At 41.3% G+C, this 20,793-nt stretch overlaps 1 protein-coding gene across 3 annotated transcripts; it reads left to right on the top strand.

Annotated features, from left to right (window-relative positions):
• Positions 1-4,807: 4,807 nt before the first annotated feature.
• LOC121653672 (GTP-binding protein Di-Ras2-like) lies at positions 4,808-19,864 on the top strand. Of its 3 annotated transcripts, none has more exons than XM_042007303.1 (4): positions 4,808-5,004; positions 15,600-15,777; positions 15,934-16,104; positions 17,756-19,864. In XM_042007303.1, exons 2-4 carry the CDS (start codon positions 15,640-15,642, stop codon positions 18,044-18,046), a joined length of 600 nt encoding a protein of 199 aa, XP_041863237.1. In that variant the 5' UTR covers positions 4,808-5,004; positions 15,600-15,639; the 3' UTR covers positions 18,047-19,864. The 3 variants fall into 3 exon arrangements, with proteins under 3 accessions (XP_041863237.1, XP_041863239.1, XP_041863238.1); XM_042007305.1 differs by lacking the exon at positions 4,808-5,004 and adding an exon at positions 5,024-5,144; XM_042007304.1 differs by lacking the exon at positions 4,808-5,004 and adding an exon at positions 5,215-5,329.
• The last annotated feature ends 929 nt before the right edge of the window (positions 19,865-20,793 follow it).

Below are 20,793 nucleotides of genomic sequence, written 5' to 3'. Positions count from 1 at the left end.
AAAAGGCCTGGAAAGCCTGTGATGCTTCCTACAGAGATCAGATATGTTTGTCTCACAGAAACCAGCCTGTTTCTGTTCACACTGCAGCAGAAGACAACGCGAGCGCTCACAAACAGAGAATAAAAGGTCAGAACGAGCAGCAGAATCAATGAATATTTAACAGCTGTGAATAATGCAGAGTGGACCAGTGAAACCAGCACAGACTGGGACGTCTCAGGCTGGAAACGAGCACCCAAGCGGATTCAAGATCTCCGAAGGACAATGAGCTCAGTGTGAGTTCCAGCTGAAAAAAACCCGCATCAGCGCAGCTCGGGAGGAATTCAGAGAAAACCTCCTCTGGATGCTTTGACCTCATTTAGCTGCTCCTGATGTTCTGACGACATCTCTGATTCATCAGCGTCTCCATCCTCCATCCCTCTCCTGCACGAAGAAGAAACAGAGCACCCCCCCCCCCCCCCTAAAAAAAAGCGTTCATTCGCACCGCGCATTCATGAAAGACTTTTTTTTTTAAAAAAAGAAGTAAAATGCATCTTTTAAGATGATTTACACCTGAAATCCAGGTTGATGCTTTTAATCCCGACACGTCCCTCCCCACCCCAGCCTCGTTTTGTCCAATTTAATTCACGGCGTCAACCGAGCCACACCGCGCCGAACCGGGCCGATCCGGGCCAGGAAGGTCGGTCCGGATGGAAAACCATCTAACATCTAACGGATCAAAGGTGAGATAGATGCGAGAGACGAGGAGCGGTCGGTTCTTACCTCATGACTCCGAGAGAGCTGAAGATCACTGACGAAGAGGAGGGAGAGGATGGATGCGAGGAAGAGGAGGGGAGGACTCCACGCGAGAGGGGAGGGGTGGGGGAGCGCATTTTCAGAACCTGCTGTTTTTGTGTTGCAATAATAATAATAATAATAATAATAATAATAATAATAATAATAATAATAATAATAATAATAAGCAGAAGAAGAAGAAGAAGAAGAAGAAAACATGAAGAAGGACATTTTTCATCACATGAAAAGCCCCTATGAAATAAATCACCACTTCTGGATAATCAATCACCTGTTAATTTTTATTTATTTTATTTTTATTGTTTCTATGTGTGCGGTTTTTTTTTAAAACTTAAAATTGTTTAATGGAACGATAACGATGGAAAATCATCTTGCAGTTTGGAAAAAAAAAGGTCTGTACTTAAGGTACAGTGTGTAAACATTACTGACACCTGGTGGTAATGATGGGCTTAGAAATTACTTCAAATACCAATGGTGGTGGCCGTCAGTGGCCAAAATTCTTCTTCCCAACATGTTTTCATCTGTGAGTGGACCCTGTGGCCTCAGGTGCAGCGATGACGCTACAGGTAACTATAAACAAACGTACCTGTTTACAGGCAGCGTTAATGGGCCTTAAATGGCCCAACACCTTCCTAAAGACCCAAAAGGAGCAGTGTTAATGATTTCAAAAGTTACTAACTAGTAATAATAATAATTATTATTATTTAATTAAAGCCGCAAGCGGCATCCATCGGGTCCGAGCGTCCTGGACCCCGCCACCCGTCTCATACACTTTTTCCTAGCATGGTAGGTAGCCTGGTAACATGGTAGGTAAGATGGTAAAACACCCATCTGAGAATCTGAAATGTTGATATACCTAGTTAGCATTTTTTGCTAGCATGCTAATTTGCTAACTAACATGCTATGTTACCATGGCAACAGGGCTTGTAATGTGTTACGGACCCAACAACTATTATTCCTGTCAAGTTTGGTGCAGATCCCATGTATTTTTATGGAGATATGAGCAAACTGTGTTTCATGGCGAGAAGGCTTTTTTTCATGGTTGCCACGGTAACACGCTTTCTCCTATTAGAAAGATTTGAATAGCGTTTGGTCCCCAACTTGTCAGGAAGGTTCCCACCAAGTTTGGAGTCAGTCGCACGAATCCCCTCAGACTAGTTCGTTCAAATACGATGTATGTAAAGTACAAAAAATGGCAAAAAAAAAAAAAAAAAATGACCGCACACGCCAACATGGCGGGCACGCCGTTGCCATGGCAACCGGTGTTTGAGTTTTTGAGTTTTTGGTCGTCTCGGGGTGGTACACGTGTGTGCCGAGTTTCGTGTTCCTACGTCGAAGTAGACTTTTGGGACCCCATTCAATTTTCCTACAACCCTCTGAAAGTTGTTTAGGTAGATTAGAGGTGAGGTGGGAGGGAGTTGAGCAACGATTTTTATGTTTTTTTTATTTGTTGTTATTTCTATTTTTACATTAGAATTGTGTAAAGCGTTACGTGTAGGCATTATGAAAATGTGTGCACACACGGGACAACGTCAAGTGGAAACAGTAAGTTTCCTTTTGGTCTCAAAGGATTTTTTTTTTTCAACTTGTGTTTTTGCAGTCACTTGAAAAGTACAGTAAACTCTGTATGTTGGTTAAAATGCGTTTTAAGAAAATTTAAATAATAAAATTAAAGTCGTGTATATTTATAGCCAACTATTTAAAGTGTGTTGAGAGCCTAAATGTGTTTTAACCAAAGAGAAGCTCACTAAGCTTCCTGTACGTTTTCCTTTGCAGTACTCTATAATCGCCACTAGAGGGAGACATATACTTTAATTTGTTATTCTTCCTTCGGGTGTCACATAAAAAAACACTACAGGAAAAACACAGAGATTTAATCTTTGAAAATTAACATCTTTTTAAATTTACAGGAAAATAAGTGTAATACATTTACCAAGTATATATTTTGTGGGAAAATACGTCAATGAAAAAAGACAGGAAAACACTGGCAAATAAATGTTTTCAGTTTTGAATATTTATGATTTTTTTTTTGTTTGTTTGTTTGTTTTCTTTTTCATTTATGTACAGAAAAGATGTGGGGAAAAAACAGTTTTTTGAAGTGCAATGAAAACATAAACTTGTTTTATGCCAGCTACACTCTTCAAAAAGTAAGTAGGTAATTTAAGTAAGTACGAGCAGGCCTTTCTGTGGAGTTTACATGTGTGTATATGCCGCTTCTCTCTGGGCATTTTGGCTTCTTTCCGCAGTCCAAAGCAATGCACGCTGGTTTAATTGGTTGTTGTAAATTCTCTAGGAGTGAGTCTGAGCATGAGTTGTTGTTTGGACTTTCGACCTGTCCAGGTTCTGAACTCACAGAAGGCCATTTCGTTCCCTCCTCTTCCAAATTCTAGAGGAACTCTGTGATGATCCTGGTTCTCTGGGGGAGAGGGCTGTTATCTCCTAAGATGGAGTTAGGTCTCAGGTTCTGTCTGATATGTCTGTCTATTAATTAGGTGCCAATCAGGTGTCAGTCATACATCCGTGACTGACACACACCTGGCAGCCCTTAATGCAAAAGTATAGACATCCTGACTGACAGATGGACACTGTAAAAGAAACTAAGTTCTTTGGTGTTCTAACTGATGAATGTTTAACGTGTAAACAACATATGAATGACAACATTAGGAAAAATATCTGAAACTATTGCTGTCTTACACTAAGTTAAAGATTAGTTTGATAACAAAGCATTAATTATGTGAGTAGACCATATCTGACATGTGTTGAAGTCTGGGGAACTATTTGTTAAATTTAAATTAGAAGTAATTACAGAGATCCATCAAATCCATTGTTCATTCAGCTAAAGTTTTAGAAGTGTCGTGTTAGTGGATAACTGCATTTCACTAATTATGAATAAACATGAGTGAAGAGAACTTAAAAAGAACAGAAGTCTTTAATAAACCCAGATTCAGAGGTGATGGAGCGACGTATCTCTGTAAAGAAATTAGTTGTCTGGACAGAGATTTTAAAAAGGCTAACATTTTTAAAAAGATGATGGGTAAATAAGTTAAATTTACATTTAAAGGGTTTTCTGTTTTGTTATGATGGATATGTCTGCCTTATTTTATTTGACATTTGTTTGGATGAATTGTTAAGTAAAAACGGAGTTGTGTGTAAGATTTTTCTTCTTTCTGCTCGTTTCATCCTTGTATTTAGATTATCTTTTGATTGATTTTGATGTTTTGTCTCAAGAATGAATAAAATAAAAACTAAAACTAAATCTAAAATAAGAGTTACTACCAACAGGAGAATTTTAGAGGATTTTGGTACATTTTTAGGGGCTCCACCCACACGTTTAGCTGTGTTGCTCATTCCACAGAAACGTGATTTTACAAGTTTTACCTTGTTGTAAAGGTGATGCAGGCTTTCCAACAATGAACACAACACCAACTGGTAATATTAAAGAAGAGAAATAATTAATCAAACACAAAGTTCCTTACTTTTTGTGCTACGTACATGCTCTCTACATTGCTTTTGGATTTAATTTGAGGATTTTTTTTAGTCTAAAATCAGTAAAGTAGCTGCATGCAGGTTATATATCAGAGATAAATAAACACGATTTCAGCATCTGACATGATGTTTTATAATTTTCTTCTTTGTCCTATTTTTCCTGCGGATGACGTGTCTGAGTGACGCTGATGGAGGTGATGAAGGTGTGAGAGGAAGATTATTTTTACTTTGGAGGAGGAGGAGGAGGATGCTGGAAAAAGTTTTCAAACTAAAAGCTTGAACGATTGATTCATTTTCCTTTTTGTAAAAAATTGTAACTTTTATTGTGGTTTAACTTTTCACTTAAATTAATAAGCACAAATTATCATTAAAACAAAGCCTGGAGTATAATGTGGCATTAAATACTGATTATCTGTGTGTGTTTTCTTTTAAACTTATTTATCCTTAAATAAAATGTTGATAGAAACCCGACCGGAAGTCTTGTTTCTTTCCTTCGTTTCTTTTTTGCCAGCGGAACGGAGGAAGGTGATGGAGCAGGGAGGAGGAGGAGGAGGAAGAGGAGGTCTGTAGCGTGCCGATCAGAAGCGCGTCTCAGGATGATGATGATGATGATGGTGTGACTCAGACAGCGGTGGATTCAGAATGCTCACAGCCGCACCGGAGTAGACAAACCCCGCGCGCACACAAACACACAGAAAGAAAGAAACCGAGAGGAATCGCAGAGACACGGTGAGTCCGCAGACATCCCACTCATACCGGCCACCGCGCCGACACTCACAACGACCGACACGCACCGGTAGCCGGATGCAGGTGGGGAGAGCTGCAGCCTGGGATCGGAGCTCCGCAGTCCGTCTGACTTCACAGGCTAGGTGCTGATCTCTCTTTTTCCCTCTCTGATCTCTGCGTGTGTGTGTGCACGTTTATGTAATGGGAAGGAGCGCACATGTCCAGCTGTGCTAGAGCCATTATTGAGTGCAGTCACACAGATTAACATGATGTGAGGAGATAATGAGACTGGAGCTGCAGCTGATTGAAACAGAGAACAAAGCAGCAGGTCAGTGTGTTGCGCGTGGTTGTGTGTGTTGCTATGAAATACCTCCATCACAGCAGGAATATTACGTTATTACCACTGAATATATCTTATCCCAGAGAAAATAGACTCGGATATTTTCATTCGGGGAAAGAAGAAACGGAATATTAGTTTCAGGAAAATGTCCCATCTCAGTTTGTTACTCATCAGTTGAGTAAGAAAAGAACTGACTGATATTAAAAATAAGGAGCGATGAGAGAAAAGTGTCCCGCTTCACTACTGAAACAGCTCTGGTCAGCTCTGGTAATTAACATTAGATTGAATATTGATTCTGGTCTAGTATATTGATTCTGGTCTAGTATCAGTCCTGGTTCTGTTGCATCTCAGTGCTGCGTTTGATACTGTAGATCACAGAATCCAGTTGCATAGGCTGGAAAACTGGGTTGGACTTTCTGGAGCGGTCCTTAACTGGTTTAGGTCCTCTTTAGAAGGCCGGAGTATGAATCTGAGTGAGTGGCCATGACTTGTGGAGTCCCCCAGGGTCAGTCCTTGGACCTCTTTTGTTTAACTTGTATATGCATCCTTTGGGTCAAATATTACAGAATTATAGCATTAATTATCAAAGTTATGCTGATGATACACAACTTTATGTGTCTCTGTCACCAGACGACTGTAGCCCAATAAACTTACTGTGTTAGTCTTTGGAGCAAATAAAGACCTGGATGAAGGAGAATTTTCTACAATTAAATGAAGACAAAACTGAGATTATTCTGTTTGGTAGCAAAGAGAAGAGGGTCAGCATTGGTAAACATCTGGAGACTTGGGCTCTTAAAATCACCGACCAAGTTCGTAACCTTGGAGTGTTGATAGACTCAGACCTGACTTTCAGCAGCCACATCAAAGCTTCACTAAGAAGCTTTTTACCAGCTCAGAAACATCAACAGAATTAAAAGAGAAACTCATCCATGCATTCATCTCCAGTAGACTGGATTACTGTAATGGTCTTTTAACAGGACTTCCTAAAAAAAGAATTAAACATCTGCAGCTCATCCAGAACGCTGCTGCTAGAGTTTTTTTTAGGTCCCTGAAAACTTACAAAATTACACGTGTAACTGATGCAGGAGACAGACGAAACCGTCCGTCCGTCTTTGTATCCGTCTTCTGCATCGAGCATACGGGCCTGTAGAGGTCTGTACAGCGACTGAGCTACATTGTACCAAAGAAAACCTCATACTGGCTAACAAAGGGGTGTTTTTAGTCCTGGAGAATATGACAGTTTCACAATATTTTACTGTACTTTATTATTATTATTATTTTAATCTTTATCTCAAGATGAGTTAATTTTCTGATTACCTCAACATAATGAGGACCGTTTTCTTGTGATAACTGAATACATTTTTTGTCATCTCAAGAAAGCCTTTTCTTGAGATGACGAGATGATTAAGGTAGGCTCAAAAGTTATATAAGTGTATTACATGATTTCATTGTTGAAAAAATACACTCCATGATAGCTGGGGAGGGGCTACAGTCATGGTATAACTGAATGAGTGATGGTTAAACTTAATTGTCAGACACGTTGTAATTTCAGCCTCTGCCAGGCTTGATAGAAGTTAACTGGGATGTATTGATCAGTGATGTTGCTCCATCTGAAGTCAGCTTCCATCCGTTGCTGGCCTGCCTGTACTGGGGCATCCCTGTCTTGGACCCACTAACTGAGGTGATGGGAGAAAAGAGGGTGATGGCTAAGCTCTTATCCATGTTGAAGGACATGCCCCCCTCCCCACCGCCCCACACCCCTCCAGAGCTCCTTCCGAGACAGACTGCTGCATCCAAAGTGTGAATGAGCTACTGCAGGTCATTTTCCACAGCAGTTAGACTGGAAACCAGCACTGCTCCCAGTAAACCACAAACACACTCTGTAAGAGCCAATATAATTTATTAATGTACATACTTTTATATTTATTTTCATTCATTCTCTGTACCTCTTGGTCCATTATGGGTCGCGGGTAAGCTGGAGCCTGTCCCAGCATTAACAGGTGAGAGGCAGGTACACCCTGGACAGGTCACCAGTCCATCGCAGGGCCAACACATAGGGGCCAAACAACCATTCACATTCACACACACTCTTAGGGAGAGTTTAGAGTAATCAGTTAACCTAACATGCATGTCTTTGGACGGTGGGAGGAAGCCAGAGAACCCAGAGAGAACCCACGCATACACGGGGAGAACATGCAAACTCCACACAGAAAGGCCACCGCCCTCAAGGTTCAAACCTGCCCCCCAGCCAAGATTCGAACCAGCGATGCGGTGCTAACCACCACACCACCGTGCAGCCCTTCTTTTTAGGGTCCGAGCCATACGAAGTATGGAAGGACCCTATTGTTCCTGAAATGTTTATTCTCCTCCTTCTAAGCGCTTTGACCCCAAATATCACCCCCTAAACACCCATGAAAAGTTGTGAAATTGGGCACACACCTCAAGCCCGGCGAACATTTCGATATTCTAAGGTCTGCATAGACTTCAATGCAAAAGTGGCTCAACAGCGCCACCTAGACACCAAAAAAATCCCTAAATTAATGGGGTCCTGAACGTCTACTTTGACGTATGAAGACAAAACTTGGCACACACATGTAACACCCCAAGTCGAGCAAAAAAGTCAATCCATGGCAACGCGGTGCCCGCCATCTTGGAGTTTACGTCCATTTTTTCCCCATTTTTTTCACTTTATACGCATCGTATTTGAACGAACTAGTCTAAGGGGATTCGTGCGAGAGACTCCAAACTTGGTGGGTAGCTTCCTGACAAGTTGGGGACCAAACACTATTCAAATCTTTCTAATAGAACCAAGCGTGTAACCGCGGCAACCAACGGAAAAAAACCTTCTCGCCATGAAACACGGTTTGCTCATATCTCCATAGAAATACATTGGAACTGCACCAAACTTGACAGGATTCATACTTGTTGGGTCCTTAACACATTACAACACCTGTTGCCATGGCAACATAGCATGTTAGCTGGCAATATTAGCATGCTAGCAAAAAAAGCTAACTACGTATATCAACATTTCAGATTTCAGCTGAACATTTTACCATGTTACATAGCATGTTAGCAGGTTAGCTTACATGCTAGGAAAAGGTGTATGAGACGGGTGTCGGGGGCCATGAAGCTCGGACCCGATGGATGCCGCTTGCGGCTTTTTATTTTTATGATTCTTATATAACAAGTACGTTTCTGGAGGGGAACCTGTGTGGAGTTTGCATGTTCTCTCCGTGACTGTGTGGGTTCTCTCCCGGCTTCCTCCCACAGTCCAAACGCAATAACTAAATAAAAAACATGCGAGCACCGCTGCTCTCAGCTTCCATAACAACTGACTTAAGAGTCCTCCACATTTGGATGTGGTATTGATTTTAGTTTCATTTTTGTGTGCACTACCCCTTCAAAGAAAGAAAAACTACAAGCTCTTCATTTACGTGTGTTTGTGTTCATTTTGTCTCAAACAAAAAACAAACATTTGGGAAAGAAGCGACAACCAACTTTAGTAGATGTATGAAACACTGAGCTCTGAATATTTCCTGGATTTAAACCTCAGATGAAACTAAGAAATATGCGAAAAACGTTCTGCCACAGTCTCATTATTACATTTAAGTGTCTGTGTGTGTGAGAGAGGGAAAGCTGTCTTCTGTCCGTCATGTTTTACATTAAGGAGGTTAGAAAATGACAGAACTTGTGCTAATTATTTCATGCTATAAATAAGCTGTTAATTAGTTGCCCATCAGCCAGCTGTCTGGGATCAGATGTTATTTTAAATATTTCAAATCCCTTATCCATACTCAAAGAGACGTTTTATAAGCTATGAGCAACAGATACAGCTGCTACAACTCTGTGCAAAAGTCTTGATCCAGTCCTCATCTCTTTAGATTTCTGTTCCATACTTTGTTGTAATAATTTAAAATTAGTAGTTATAGAACTTTCTGAAGGTCTTTCAAAGTTTTTCTTTTAACGTTTTCTGCTCTTTCAGTCCAGTCCATGTACCTTTTTATTTTTTGTTTGTTTGGTTACATAACTCTGAGCTACGAATCATTCAAGCATAAAAAGGCAAAAATCCAGAGTTGTGTTGACACATAACGACATCTTAGCAAAGATCCAGGGTTAAATCTTCAGGCTCTGTTACCAGCAACCTGTCACAAAGACATCATTGTTTCATGTGTGAAAACCAGCAAAGATCAGACAGTCCGACAGACAGAAAACGGGATTTCAGCAGCAACAAGGTGATTCCCAAACAGCTGGTAGCTGGAAACTTAACTTATCTCAGCATGGAGGCAGAATTTGGACACGTGAAGGATAAAAGAAGAGTCAGGACTAAAAACCATCTACAGCAGATGAACAGAATCCAAAGTCCAGAAGAAACAGGAACAAATCTAGCAAAGACCTGAACCAGGACCTGAGAGATGCATCTGGGCCTTCAGTTTATCCATCTACTGTTGGCCGAAGCCTCATCAGAAATGGTCTCCATGGAAACGTGGCTGTCAAGAAGCCGTTCTTAAGGAAGGGAAACAGGGAGAAAAGGCTGAGACATGACACAAGAACTGGACTGAAGATCAGCGGCAACAGGTCAGATGGAGGGATGGATCCTCCACAGAACCCAGACCTAAACAGGCCTGATGGAGGGATGAATCCTCCACAGAACCCAGACCTAAACAGGCCTGATGGAGGGATGGATCCTCCACAGAACCCAGACCTAAACAGGCCTGATGGAGGGATGAATCCTCCACAGAACCCAGACCAAAATAGGTCTGATGGAGGGATGAATCCTCCACAGAACCCAGACCAAAACAGGTCTGATGGAGGGATGGATCCTCCACAGAACCCAGACCAAAACAGGTCTGATGGAGGGATGGATCCTCCACAGAACCCAGACCTAAACAGGTTTGATGGAGGGATGGATCCTCCACAGAACCCAGACTTAACAGGTTTGATGGAGGGATGGATCCTCCACAGAACCCAGACCAAAACAGGTCTGATGGAGGGATGGATCCTCCACAGAACCCAGACTTAACAGGTTTGATGGAGGGATGGATCCTCCACAGAAACCAGACCAAAACAGGTCTGATGGAGGGATGAATCCTCCACAGAACCCAGACCAAAACAGGTCTGATGGAGGGATGGATCCTCCACAGAACCCAGACTTAACAGGTTTGATGGAGGGATGGATCCTCCACAGAAACCAGACCAAAACAGGTCTGATGGAGGGATGGATCCTCCCCAGAATCCGGACCTCAGCGTTACTGAAGCAGTGTTCTGGACAGAGAACAGAACGAATGACAGAAACATGAACAAGGAGAGCTTTGGGAAGTCCTTGAATGGAAACAAACCAGCGTGCAGGAGATCAGGTGCATCCCTGGACGGAGGTCCCTGATAGCTCACCATAGAACGTTAAAATCAGAGATACAAACACACAGTAATGGGAAATACAGAAGGCTGAAACAGGCAGAGAACATTTAGTTTATACTTATTTTTATTTTTCGTTTTTTTATTCATATTAGTCGTTTTATCCTCTCCTTTTTAAATGCGTGTAATCATTAACTGAAACTTTTGGTCACACATCAGGTCGTCTGTCTTTAGATCCATGTCTGCAGCTGCTGTGTTTTCCCTGCTGCCTGCCTCCACACAGGAAGTGACATCAAATGATGTAGGTAGGCGGGTAACCATGACAACGGTCCTGTTGGTGATGACATGTTTGCGCTACTCTCCCGGTGCATAAGTCTCTGCAGTCTTTCTCTGTCACCGTGGTCTTTCCTTCGTGCCTTGTAACCACGGTGACTGGACCACACACACCCACACACCCACGCACACACCCACGCACTCACACGATCACACACAGAGTACATTGAAGTGCTGTAGGGTTTATGTCAACAAACACAAATGATGCTGTCAGGAGGCAGGTGTGTGTTTGTGTGTGCTGAACGATTACCTGGCTCCTGATTGGTCACTGTTGGGAGTCTGCAGTGCAGATAAGGAGGTGGTGACGTCAGTCCGGAGGAGAAGCTGCCACAGCGGAGGAACATCAGCAGCTCAGGTCGAGTTAAAACACAAAGACTATTTTTACCTGCGCTTTGACTCACAGGTGCCGGACGGGAAGATGTCTGACAGATATGATGCTGTTTGAGCTGCTTCTGGATCTGATTATCGTTGTTACTGAAGGTCTCTTTGGAGTTGTTTAATTAACTTGGTGTGGATATGAAAATATTGTAGAAAATATCCCCCCATTCTGAATGGAACAGTTCCTCCACCTCCTGGAAAGGCTTTTATTTTCTTTATTTCCGCCACTTCCTGTTGTCCACAGTTAAAGTTCAATCTGAGTCGTGATTCGTGAAGCCTCCACCTGCGCTGCTGCAGCATGAAGATGAACTGAACAGGTTTCTGATAGATGATCAGTAAAGTTGCTTTTCTGAAACTGATTCACAAATATTAAAGGAGACATTTTTTTCCCCGTAATATCTGATTTATATAGTTTTATTTTACATGTGTGTGTAGCATGTGGTGTACATCTTCTGCTCTCAAAACACTTAAAGCTGCTCAGAATTGTAACAGTGGTGACATCGTGTATTGTGGAATCCTCTATTGCTCTGAGGATTACCCTCAACATTTAATGTACAGTAAATTCTCAAAATATGACACACTGTGACAGTCTGTGATTGTATAGTGGGTCAATATTACTGCTAATATTTAACACAAAATAAACCTAAACAAAAATACGATTTCTTTTTTAAGTCATAGGACTGGGGCTATGTTTTTGGAAATTTATGTATGATTTTGTCAAAAACATACCATTACCCATTTAGCCTTTTTTTTTTTGTTTTTTTTTTACATTACATACCATAAAATACAAAGCACAGGAACAAGATTTCAATAAAAAAGACCAACATAGTAGCACATTGATTTGCTGCATTTTATAACGTACCTGCATTCATGTCAAAAGGGCACGAGAGGATCGTCATGTACTGTGGACACAGCTTTGTCTGTCTGAAAAGATGTTAGGGTGTTTAAGTTTGCTAGCTAGGCTACAAAGTTCTTTAACAACAATAAAACATGTTAAACGGTAAATCAGCTTAACGTACATGGCAAAGTTTACTCTACAACACATCAAATATAACTGAACCAAGCCAGCTCTTCTTTCAGAGTGCTTTTATAAAAAATGTATGCTCTTGTTGTCCACAGGCATGACATGTTACCTCAGTGGGGAATTCTCCATTGCTCTGAGGATTACCCATAATCGTTTGCCATACTTTCTAAAGTAGATACGTATACACTACCATTCAAAAGTTTGGGGTCACTTTGCCATGGGATTCAATAGGGAAGTGACCCCAAACTTTTGAACGGTAGTATACATACTAATAGATGGCACTGCTGTCCCATTTAGCAGGATTTTGATGAACCATATCAACTCTGTTACATGCGCATGAGTTAAAAAACGGCATCATATCTGCCTTTTCGGCACTTTTTGTTAAAAAGACGAAAGCTGTCACAATGTGAGTGGAACACAGCTGAAAACTATGATGGCGTGCAGCAGCAGGAAGTCTGGGTAGAGAGAAAGTAAATTGCATTCACATATTCTATTTTAGCTCCCACAGTAGCAGCTAATGCTAACACAATGGGCGTCAATGATGTGGTTCAGTGATGATATGGTTTGGTCTAATTCCCCACAGACACATTCCTACAGCTGGTTTTTCCATTATAGTTTTTTCTGTCAACACTGACCCTTTTTAGAGCACGAAGTGACCCATTCTACCTTTTGTTTTTTACTGAATTATTAAAATCTTGATAACCAACACTGTCCAACCCAGTGACGTGTAGTGAAGTTTGTGGTTGGTGAGGCACTGATTTATAATTGTAAGAACTGAAAAGAGCATCTTATTTCAATATTCATTCAACAGCATGCAACTGATAATGCTTCATATCCTATCAGCATTCCTCTTTCAATTACACTCACACACCCACTGTTACTAACTCTTCAGTGAGAAAAGTAGCTACTGGCGTCCTAAAAGTTGCTAGAAATCGCTAAATGACATCATCTAATGTGCATAATAGCCTGGTACATGGAGGCTGCTGTGGAGAGGAATGTCATGGGAAAGGCAAAAATGGACGAAAAGACAAGCTAAAAATGTTTAAAAAGGCAAAACTATAAAAATAAAACAAATTCTTTGCTTAATATTTTCTTTTATTCTAGTTTAATTTCATTAAATGTAGGTTGTTTTCTAATTGGGAGGCTGCAACATTTCACAACACTTGTTTTCCTCCACACTCTTCATTAATAGACATTAATATCTGACGGTAAGCGAGATCATCCTGCAGCAGCTTTGAACGTTTTATTTTCAGCCTGGTCATGAAACAGGTGATCATCTCCTGCTCTGAATGCAGCTGCTGCCAGAAGCCTCTTCTGGTTGCTTTTGGACAGGAGAGGAGCCTGCGCAGCAGCACCCACTCCTCATTAAGAAGAATAAACTACTTTCATATACGTCCGTCTACAAAAGTCTCCAATACTGAAAAAGTCTCTAGATTTGTCGCCAGTCGCTTTAAAAAAACAAAACAAAAAAAAGGTCGCTAAGTTGGCAACACACACACCGTGTTGGTGTGTGAGTGCGCCCCCTTGAGGTGAGGCAGAGTATTGTTTGCCTCACCTGCTGACTTTTCTCTGCACTTTATTGTGCGATAAACAAGAATATTTCTCTCACAAATACGTTAAATACATTACACAGACTGTAGAGAGTCGTGGTGTATAACAAATATTTCTGTAAAGTTCATATTGGCGATATGCTGAGGAACAGAAAACGTGTCATGCAACCCAGTTTGTAAGTTTGTACTGGATGACACAGTCAGAGCTGAGGCACAGCTCGCCCGTGCCTCCACCGCGGTTTCTGCACTAGATTTGATCGGGGAATACTCAAATTTGGCAATTTTTACTTAATAAACACAAAAACGTGTTAGTCATACTGAGAATGCACTTTTAACACAGATCAGTGGGAAATATTAATATTTATTGTATGTTTTTTTCTTTATCATGACAGGTGAGGCACTGCTTCACCTGCCTCACCTGACCGCACATCACTGGTCCAACCTGCAATGTTTGCAGCAAGATGTTAGATATCTTCAATAAGTCTGCGGTGGAGATGGCATTCTGCTTTAGAGCCATCTGTTTTGGCATGGATTAAAGAATGTTGCAAAAGCAATTCAGATTTTTTAAATCTGAAGTTTTATTTTGCCCTTCAACAAAAGGTTTAAAAAGAAATAAAGAATGAATATTTGTATACATATTTACCGTTTATTATTGTGTGATATGTCAAAATTATTGTAGCGCAGGAGTATCAAATTGTGTTAAACAAGGTTTTGAGCAAAGTTTTTACTATACAGTGATGCAAAAGGTCTCAGAAACTGTATCAAATGTGATACATACAGCATTAAATGTTAAATTGGTAACTGTGGATGCAGTTTTGCATGCTATGAAAAGTCTAGTCATTTTCTGTCCATCTGAGGAACTGGCAGCAAATAAACTCAGAGATGATGAAACTGTTGGCAGGTGCAGTTTAAAACGTCAAAGCTGCAGCTGCAGACGATAAAGCAAATCGAGTTTCCTGCTTTTCTCCCCTTACTTAATTTTATTTGTCTCTGATTGGGACGTGTTTCTGTTTGGTTCGGAGAAATATTTATACAACTGCTTAATATTTGTCATGAATACACAACGTGTAGGCTCTGGTTGGATTGGGATACTTCTGCCTTCTGGCTAAAGTTGCATGAAAACCCTGCAGTGCTCATAAAGGCAGGAGCATCATTTGGGTTGTTAGTCTCTTTGTTGCCCTTTTGTCAACTTTTTGCAAAGATGATAATAATACAGTGAAAGTGAAGTTAAAAAAGAATAAATATGTATCATAAAGACCCATACTGCCTTGCAATCTATTTAGCAAATCATAAAATTAGTTGGATTTTGTTAGATAAAATAAACGATTAAACATAAAAAGATTAAGTTCCCTGAAGTCATATACAATCTGTGAACTCATCCATTAATGATTTCTTAAGGCTGAATCAGAGATATACATTAACAGCCTTATTTACTGGGTAAATTGAGCTATTGTTAAGGAAAAGTTCCATCTAGAGGAAAAAATAAATAAATCTAATAATATAATCCATTCATTATAAAGAAAATTGCATGTCCTCGTGTTATTCAGTGACAGGTTTGTGTTCTTTTCTAGGCAAACCTTGTTAAATAATCCCACCATGTTGTCTCACCTGCACTTTCCAGCTGATTGACACAGAGTGGAAGGTGGACTCCAGCTCCCAGAATGCCCGAGCAGAGCAACGACTATCGGGTGGTGGTGTTTGGAGCTGGCGGGGTGGGGAAGAGCTCGCTTGTTCTTCGGTTTGTAAAAGGCACATTCAGAGACACCTACATCCCCACAGTGGAGGACACCTACACACAGGTGGGATGTTCTGGTATTCATATGATTTCTGTTTAAACTCTGAGCTTTATAGAAAAGTAATCAATAATAATATTTAAGTAACGTGATCTAGACGCATGCACAGATTCAGAACCTTTTGCAAACTCCTGACTTTAAATGAGTCGGTTGTCTCTGCAGGTGATTAGCTGTGATAAGAGCGTCTGCACACTGCAGATCACTGACACAACCGGAAGTCACCAGTTTCCCGCCATGCAGCGTTTGTCCATCTCCAAAGGTCATGCCTTCATCCTGGTCTACTCCATCACAAGCCGCCAGTCACTGGAAGAGCTCAAACCCATCTACCAACAGGTCAGCTCCACCTTCTTTTTTTTTTTAAGGAAACTGTAGAACCGAACAGAAACAACTGACCTCCTCTAAACAGACTCTTAGAATCATTATTTAAATATGTTTACACACAGAAACCATTGCGGTTACACAGATGGGTCATTGAGAGCTGGAGTTGTCTTTTAGCTGGTCCATGCTTGTGACCTTGGGTATAAAACTCTGGGTACTACTTGAAGCTGCATCCTGATCTCAGCCCAGGAAGGTCACTTGGGAATAATGTTCTTGATCCAAGCTGCATATGACGTCATTTCTTCTGTACTCTGGGAGACGGTCACTCGAGCACATCTTCAGCAGCTGCCTGAAGGCGCTGGGGGAGGGTCTCTACCGCCAGTGGCACGACTAGGTGCTTAAGGCAGCTGCTGAAGCCGTCTTCAGAGCTGTAGCCCACCATAAAACCTCAGTTACATCCCAAATCACCAGCCTTCCTTCTCACCTCAGCATCGGACTGGGAGCTGAGAGTAGACTTGTGCAAGCAACTCAAGGTTCCAGATCACAGTGGCTGGCTGGAACGTTGTGAACCTATTGAAGTGGGGTGTCATGACTTTGCTGGCTGCTCACTGTGCAGAGTTTACATGATACTTGGCATCACGGGGAGAGAGAAAAGCCATAAAGACCACCAAAGTAACTAAAACTCCAACACAACCACAAACAAAACCCCTCTTTCTGATCCCGCTGCCAAGTGACAGCATAACGTTACCACATGTAGATGTGGTAATGTTAAGGCCCATTTATGCTCCCATTACGTCTGTAAACTAGTATGTTTGTTTCAAACATCACTTCTCTCATACTTCCATGCATCTTTTACATTGGCATGGTTCTTAGCCACTACATCCACCAGAGGGCAGCACAGAGTTTAGTGTTCATCTTTGAGTTTTAGACAATAACAAGGATGGTGACGATAGACAAGATTAGTTGTCTGTGCAGCCATTAAGTAGGTTCGCAATTTCTTCTTCTTTGGTCCTTTTACTGGAGGTATGCTGCTCAAGACTGCTCCCACGGTTTCAGGTGTTACTACGCATCTCAACGCTTTCTGGACAGAAGGCTCCATATCTGTCTAGTGTAGAATATAAACAGCCCTTTAGAGTCTGTAGAACTAACCCTGTTAGCTTCCTGTTTAAGCCAGAGTCCTTTTTAGCCTCAGAAGTGACAGGCCAGCATGTGACTCCAGGAAACATTGAATTACTGTGTTATTCTGACAAAAACTGGACAGTTAGTTGGTACTGGCTTTGAGACAAACTCACTTGCCCATGTTTGGCTCAAGTGATTGACTGGTGAGCATGGAGAAAATCCTGTTAGCAGGGTTAGCCCAGCACTACTGTATCTTGGACAAGTTCTGTTGTCATGTAAACAAAAAGATCATTAAACCAAGGATATTCCAAGAGTCCAGTTTTCCAGTCATGACACACAACGTTGCAGTCAGAGTCGATGAAAATCTTCACCTTGGATGATGTTTTACAAAATGTTTGGTTTCGCAAAATTTTGTTTGCTTGAGGACTGTAGGTAAAAATGTATTGAAAAATCTGTTGAACCATCTTTACATATGCAGTGTCATGTCTTTGTAGCCTGCACCAAACAAACAGTCCTAACTCCTGCAACTTTTCTTTTATCCCTGCAGGTTCTGGCCATAAAAGGCAGTGTGGAGTCCATTCCTATCATGCTTGTTGGGAATAAGAGCGATGAGACGGCCCAGCGTGAGGTGCAGACAAAGGATGGCGAGGCTCAGGCCGCCACCTGGAAGTGTGCTTTCATGGAGACATCGGCTAAGACAAACACTAATGTGAAGGAACTGTTCCAGGAGCTGCTAGCGCTGGAGAAGAAGAGGGACATGAGCCTGAGCATTGACGGAAAACGCTCGGGGAAACAGAAACGAGCTGACAAGCTGAAGGCGAAGTGCAGCATCATGTAGAGCAAGCAGCTGCAGACTGAAGGCAAGGCTACAGAGGAGGCAGCTCTTCTTCTGTGGTGTCCACCTCCACTTTTTGGAACACTGAAGCCGAGTCGAACAAAATTACGACTGATACAGGAAGCTGGAATATTTACACCACGCCTGAATTGGACTGTGTTTTTGTTCCTTAAATAACCTCACTAACTAGTGCCACCATTAACAACCACATTAACATTTTAATAAAGGTTTACTTTATGTAATTGGGAATCCAGGGATAAAAATCAGATTGCCGTCAAAGTGCAGTTTATTCCAGCTTTTAATACAACAAAACTGACCCTGAAAATGTTTAAGGATTATATTATTTTGCCTTTAATAGTAGTTAGAGTCAGTGCACTGGCTATACAAACAAGCACTTTAATCACTATAGGCTTTAATAGTAGGCTTACAGCTGCATCTAACTGATTATTACTACTTGTAACTACTGCTGTAAGAAATCTGGGAGATGATGATATCCATATTTTCTGAATCAACACTATCATTTCTTAGCATCATTACTGGAACCACCAAATAAAGTGCTCCAGTGTGGAATATAAAGGCAGAAATGTATTGTAACATACATAACTAGATTTTTTGTTAGAGTACAACTGGACGAATATCAGTTTATTAATTCTTTTCATCTTTTGACAAGCCAATTTAAAGCCAAAGCTGATGTGGGTTTCCACCTCCGCCATCTTATTTCATGAGGGACGCATGAGGCTACCAGACCTTTAAAGCTGAAACATGTTAGCATGTCAACATAGCAGTTAGCTTGTCACCAAGCACTCATTAGCTCCATCCACAAGTGACTCTGGTTGCCCCCTGGTGGCAGAAGCAAGAATTGCTGGTTATCTGCGGATCTATGGTGCTCTGATTGACTACTTGCTATTTTTTTTTATCACATAATGAAGATTATTCATCTTTAAATTGTTTCATTGCTTATTTTTAGTTTTATTTACAGTGTTTACCTGTGGTTGACAGCTTTGTCAACAATGAGGCATACTTGTACACACCCAACTGCTGGTGGCAGTGCTTTTCTTTGTGTTTAAAAAAAAAAAAATTCTTATAATTATTGTGCTCAAGATTTTCTTTTTGCAACAAACTGATGCGACTTGTTTCAGATTGTTTTTATTTTTTATTCTGTAAATGCAAACTGCTACAAGCACAGCATGTTCAGTAAGTTGATGCAGGGTGCACTCACACCAGGATAGACTCGGCCCAGTTGTGGACTCGGTTCAGCTGGGGGTGGTGCAACATTTTTCTGGACTGAGATTTGTGTTCATGCTGCACTCCTCAAACGAATTGGACCTTTAAAATATCTTTCCACTTTCCACCAGAGATGGCGCTGCATCAAGAATTACTGAAGGAGAAGGCAAGACACTCAGTGAAGAAGAAAACGCCATCTACTGGTTAATGCAGGACAACTTTGGCTTCTAGTACATAAACCAAAGCTGTCCTAGCTAAACATGGAGCTGCATCAGGTCTTATGGTCTTGGGTTGATCATATTTCTATCAGAACTTTGATCGATTCTTCCATGTCTGACTGAGACATTTCTCTCGTCCAGAACCGCCTATCGTCCCTCACGCGCATATGTTTTGTTTGTGTTTACCCACGATGCCGTGCGCTGAACCTACCATGCACTTTGTTTTGTAGTCCACTTCCTGTATTTGGTCTGCTAAATGGACCAGCACCTGCGTTTGTAGGCGGAGCGAGTCTGTCTTTGATCTGAATGGGAATTCGTTTGCACATTCACGATTCCCCAAACGAAGCGGACTTTCCCAGCAAACAGACTTGGTTCGAACCAAAAAGGCTGGTGTGAATACGCCCTAAGAAGCATGGTTTGCTGCCACTCAGCAGGCTTCCACATGTTGGCCACAGAGAAGCTGGACGAGGCTGGTGACCCATATATGTAAGTGCTTTAGAAAGGCTGTGGATTTTAAATACAAAGGGTACAACTGGTTGAACTAAAGTGATGGTCATGTTAAACCATCATACGACTGCACCAGATGGGATTTACAACATCTTCTGTAAAGAATTAACTTTTTATTATTAGTTTTTCACTGTGAATCTTCTATAAGAACTTGAGTACATTCCTAGAGTAAAAACCTAACGTTGGAAATCAGTAAAATAGGTACATTAAAAAGCTGAGCTGAAGTATTTTTTATTTAACCAGGCTAATAAGTTTGCAGCATGTTTCCCTCTTGGTGCTTGTAATTGAAGAGATTTCAGCTCTATGTCGACTTCCTGCTGTGTGTGGAGGATTTCTCGGGATAAAACCGCCGTTAGCTTTGACACATCACTGCTGGGAAGCATGAAGCTGTTAGAACTGTATGTATGATTTAAAGGAGCAGTCCAACATGTGGAGAAAGGTGGATGGGATTAATATGGCACCAGCCTTTTTGATTCAAATCCAAGTCCGTTTGCTCGGAAAGTCCGCTTCGTTTGGGGAATTGTGAATGCTCGAAGTATTTCTGATTCCAATCAAAGAAACAGACTCGGTCTTCTTACAAAAACAGGTCTAGGTCCATTTCAAGGGGACCAAATGCAGGAGGTGGACTACATAACAAAGCGCATTGTGGGTTCAGCACACGGCATTGTGGGAAAACACAACCAAAACATAATCAGGCATGGGGATCTGGACGGGAGAAATACTGTAGCTCACGATCAGATGTGGAAGAATTTGATAAAAGTTCTGATGTAAATCTGACCAACCCAAGACTTCTAGGATCTG

Source organism: Melanotaenia boesemani, chromosome 14 (genome assembly GCF_017639745.1).
Source record: "Melanotaenia boesemani isolate fMelBoe1 chromosome 14, fMelBoe1.pri, whole genome shotgun sequence".
NCBI lineage: Eukaryota > Metazoa > Chordata > Actinopteri > Atheriniformes > Melanotaeniidae > Melanotaenia > Melanotaenia boesemani.
Note: the sequence above shows the minus strand (reverse complement) of the source record. Positions and strands in the feature narration are given on the sequence as shown.

What these genes read in the sequence shown, in the direction of transcription:
- LOC121653672 (XM_042007303.1), top strand. Translation starts at nt 15,640, where the DNA reads ATGCCCGAGCAGAGCAACGACTATCGGGTGGTGGTGTTTGGAGCTGGC. An exon ending in TGGAGGACACCTACACACAG is followed by an intron (nt 15,778 to 15,933) that starts GTGGGATGTTCT and finishes TTGTCTCTGCAG; the next exon opens with GTGATTAGCTGTGATAAGAG. An exon ending in TCAAACCCATCTACCAACAG is followed by an intron (nt 16,105 to 17,755) that starts GTCAGCTCCACC and finishes TTATCCCTGCAG; the next exon opens with GTTCTGGCCATAAAAGGCAG.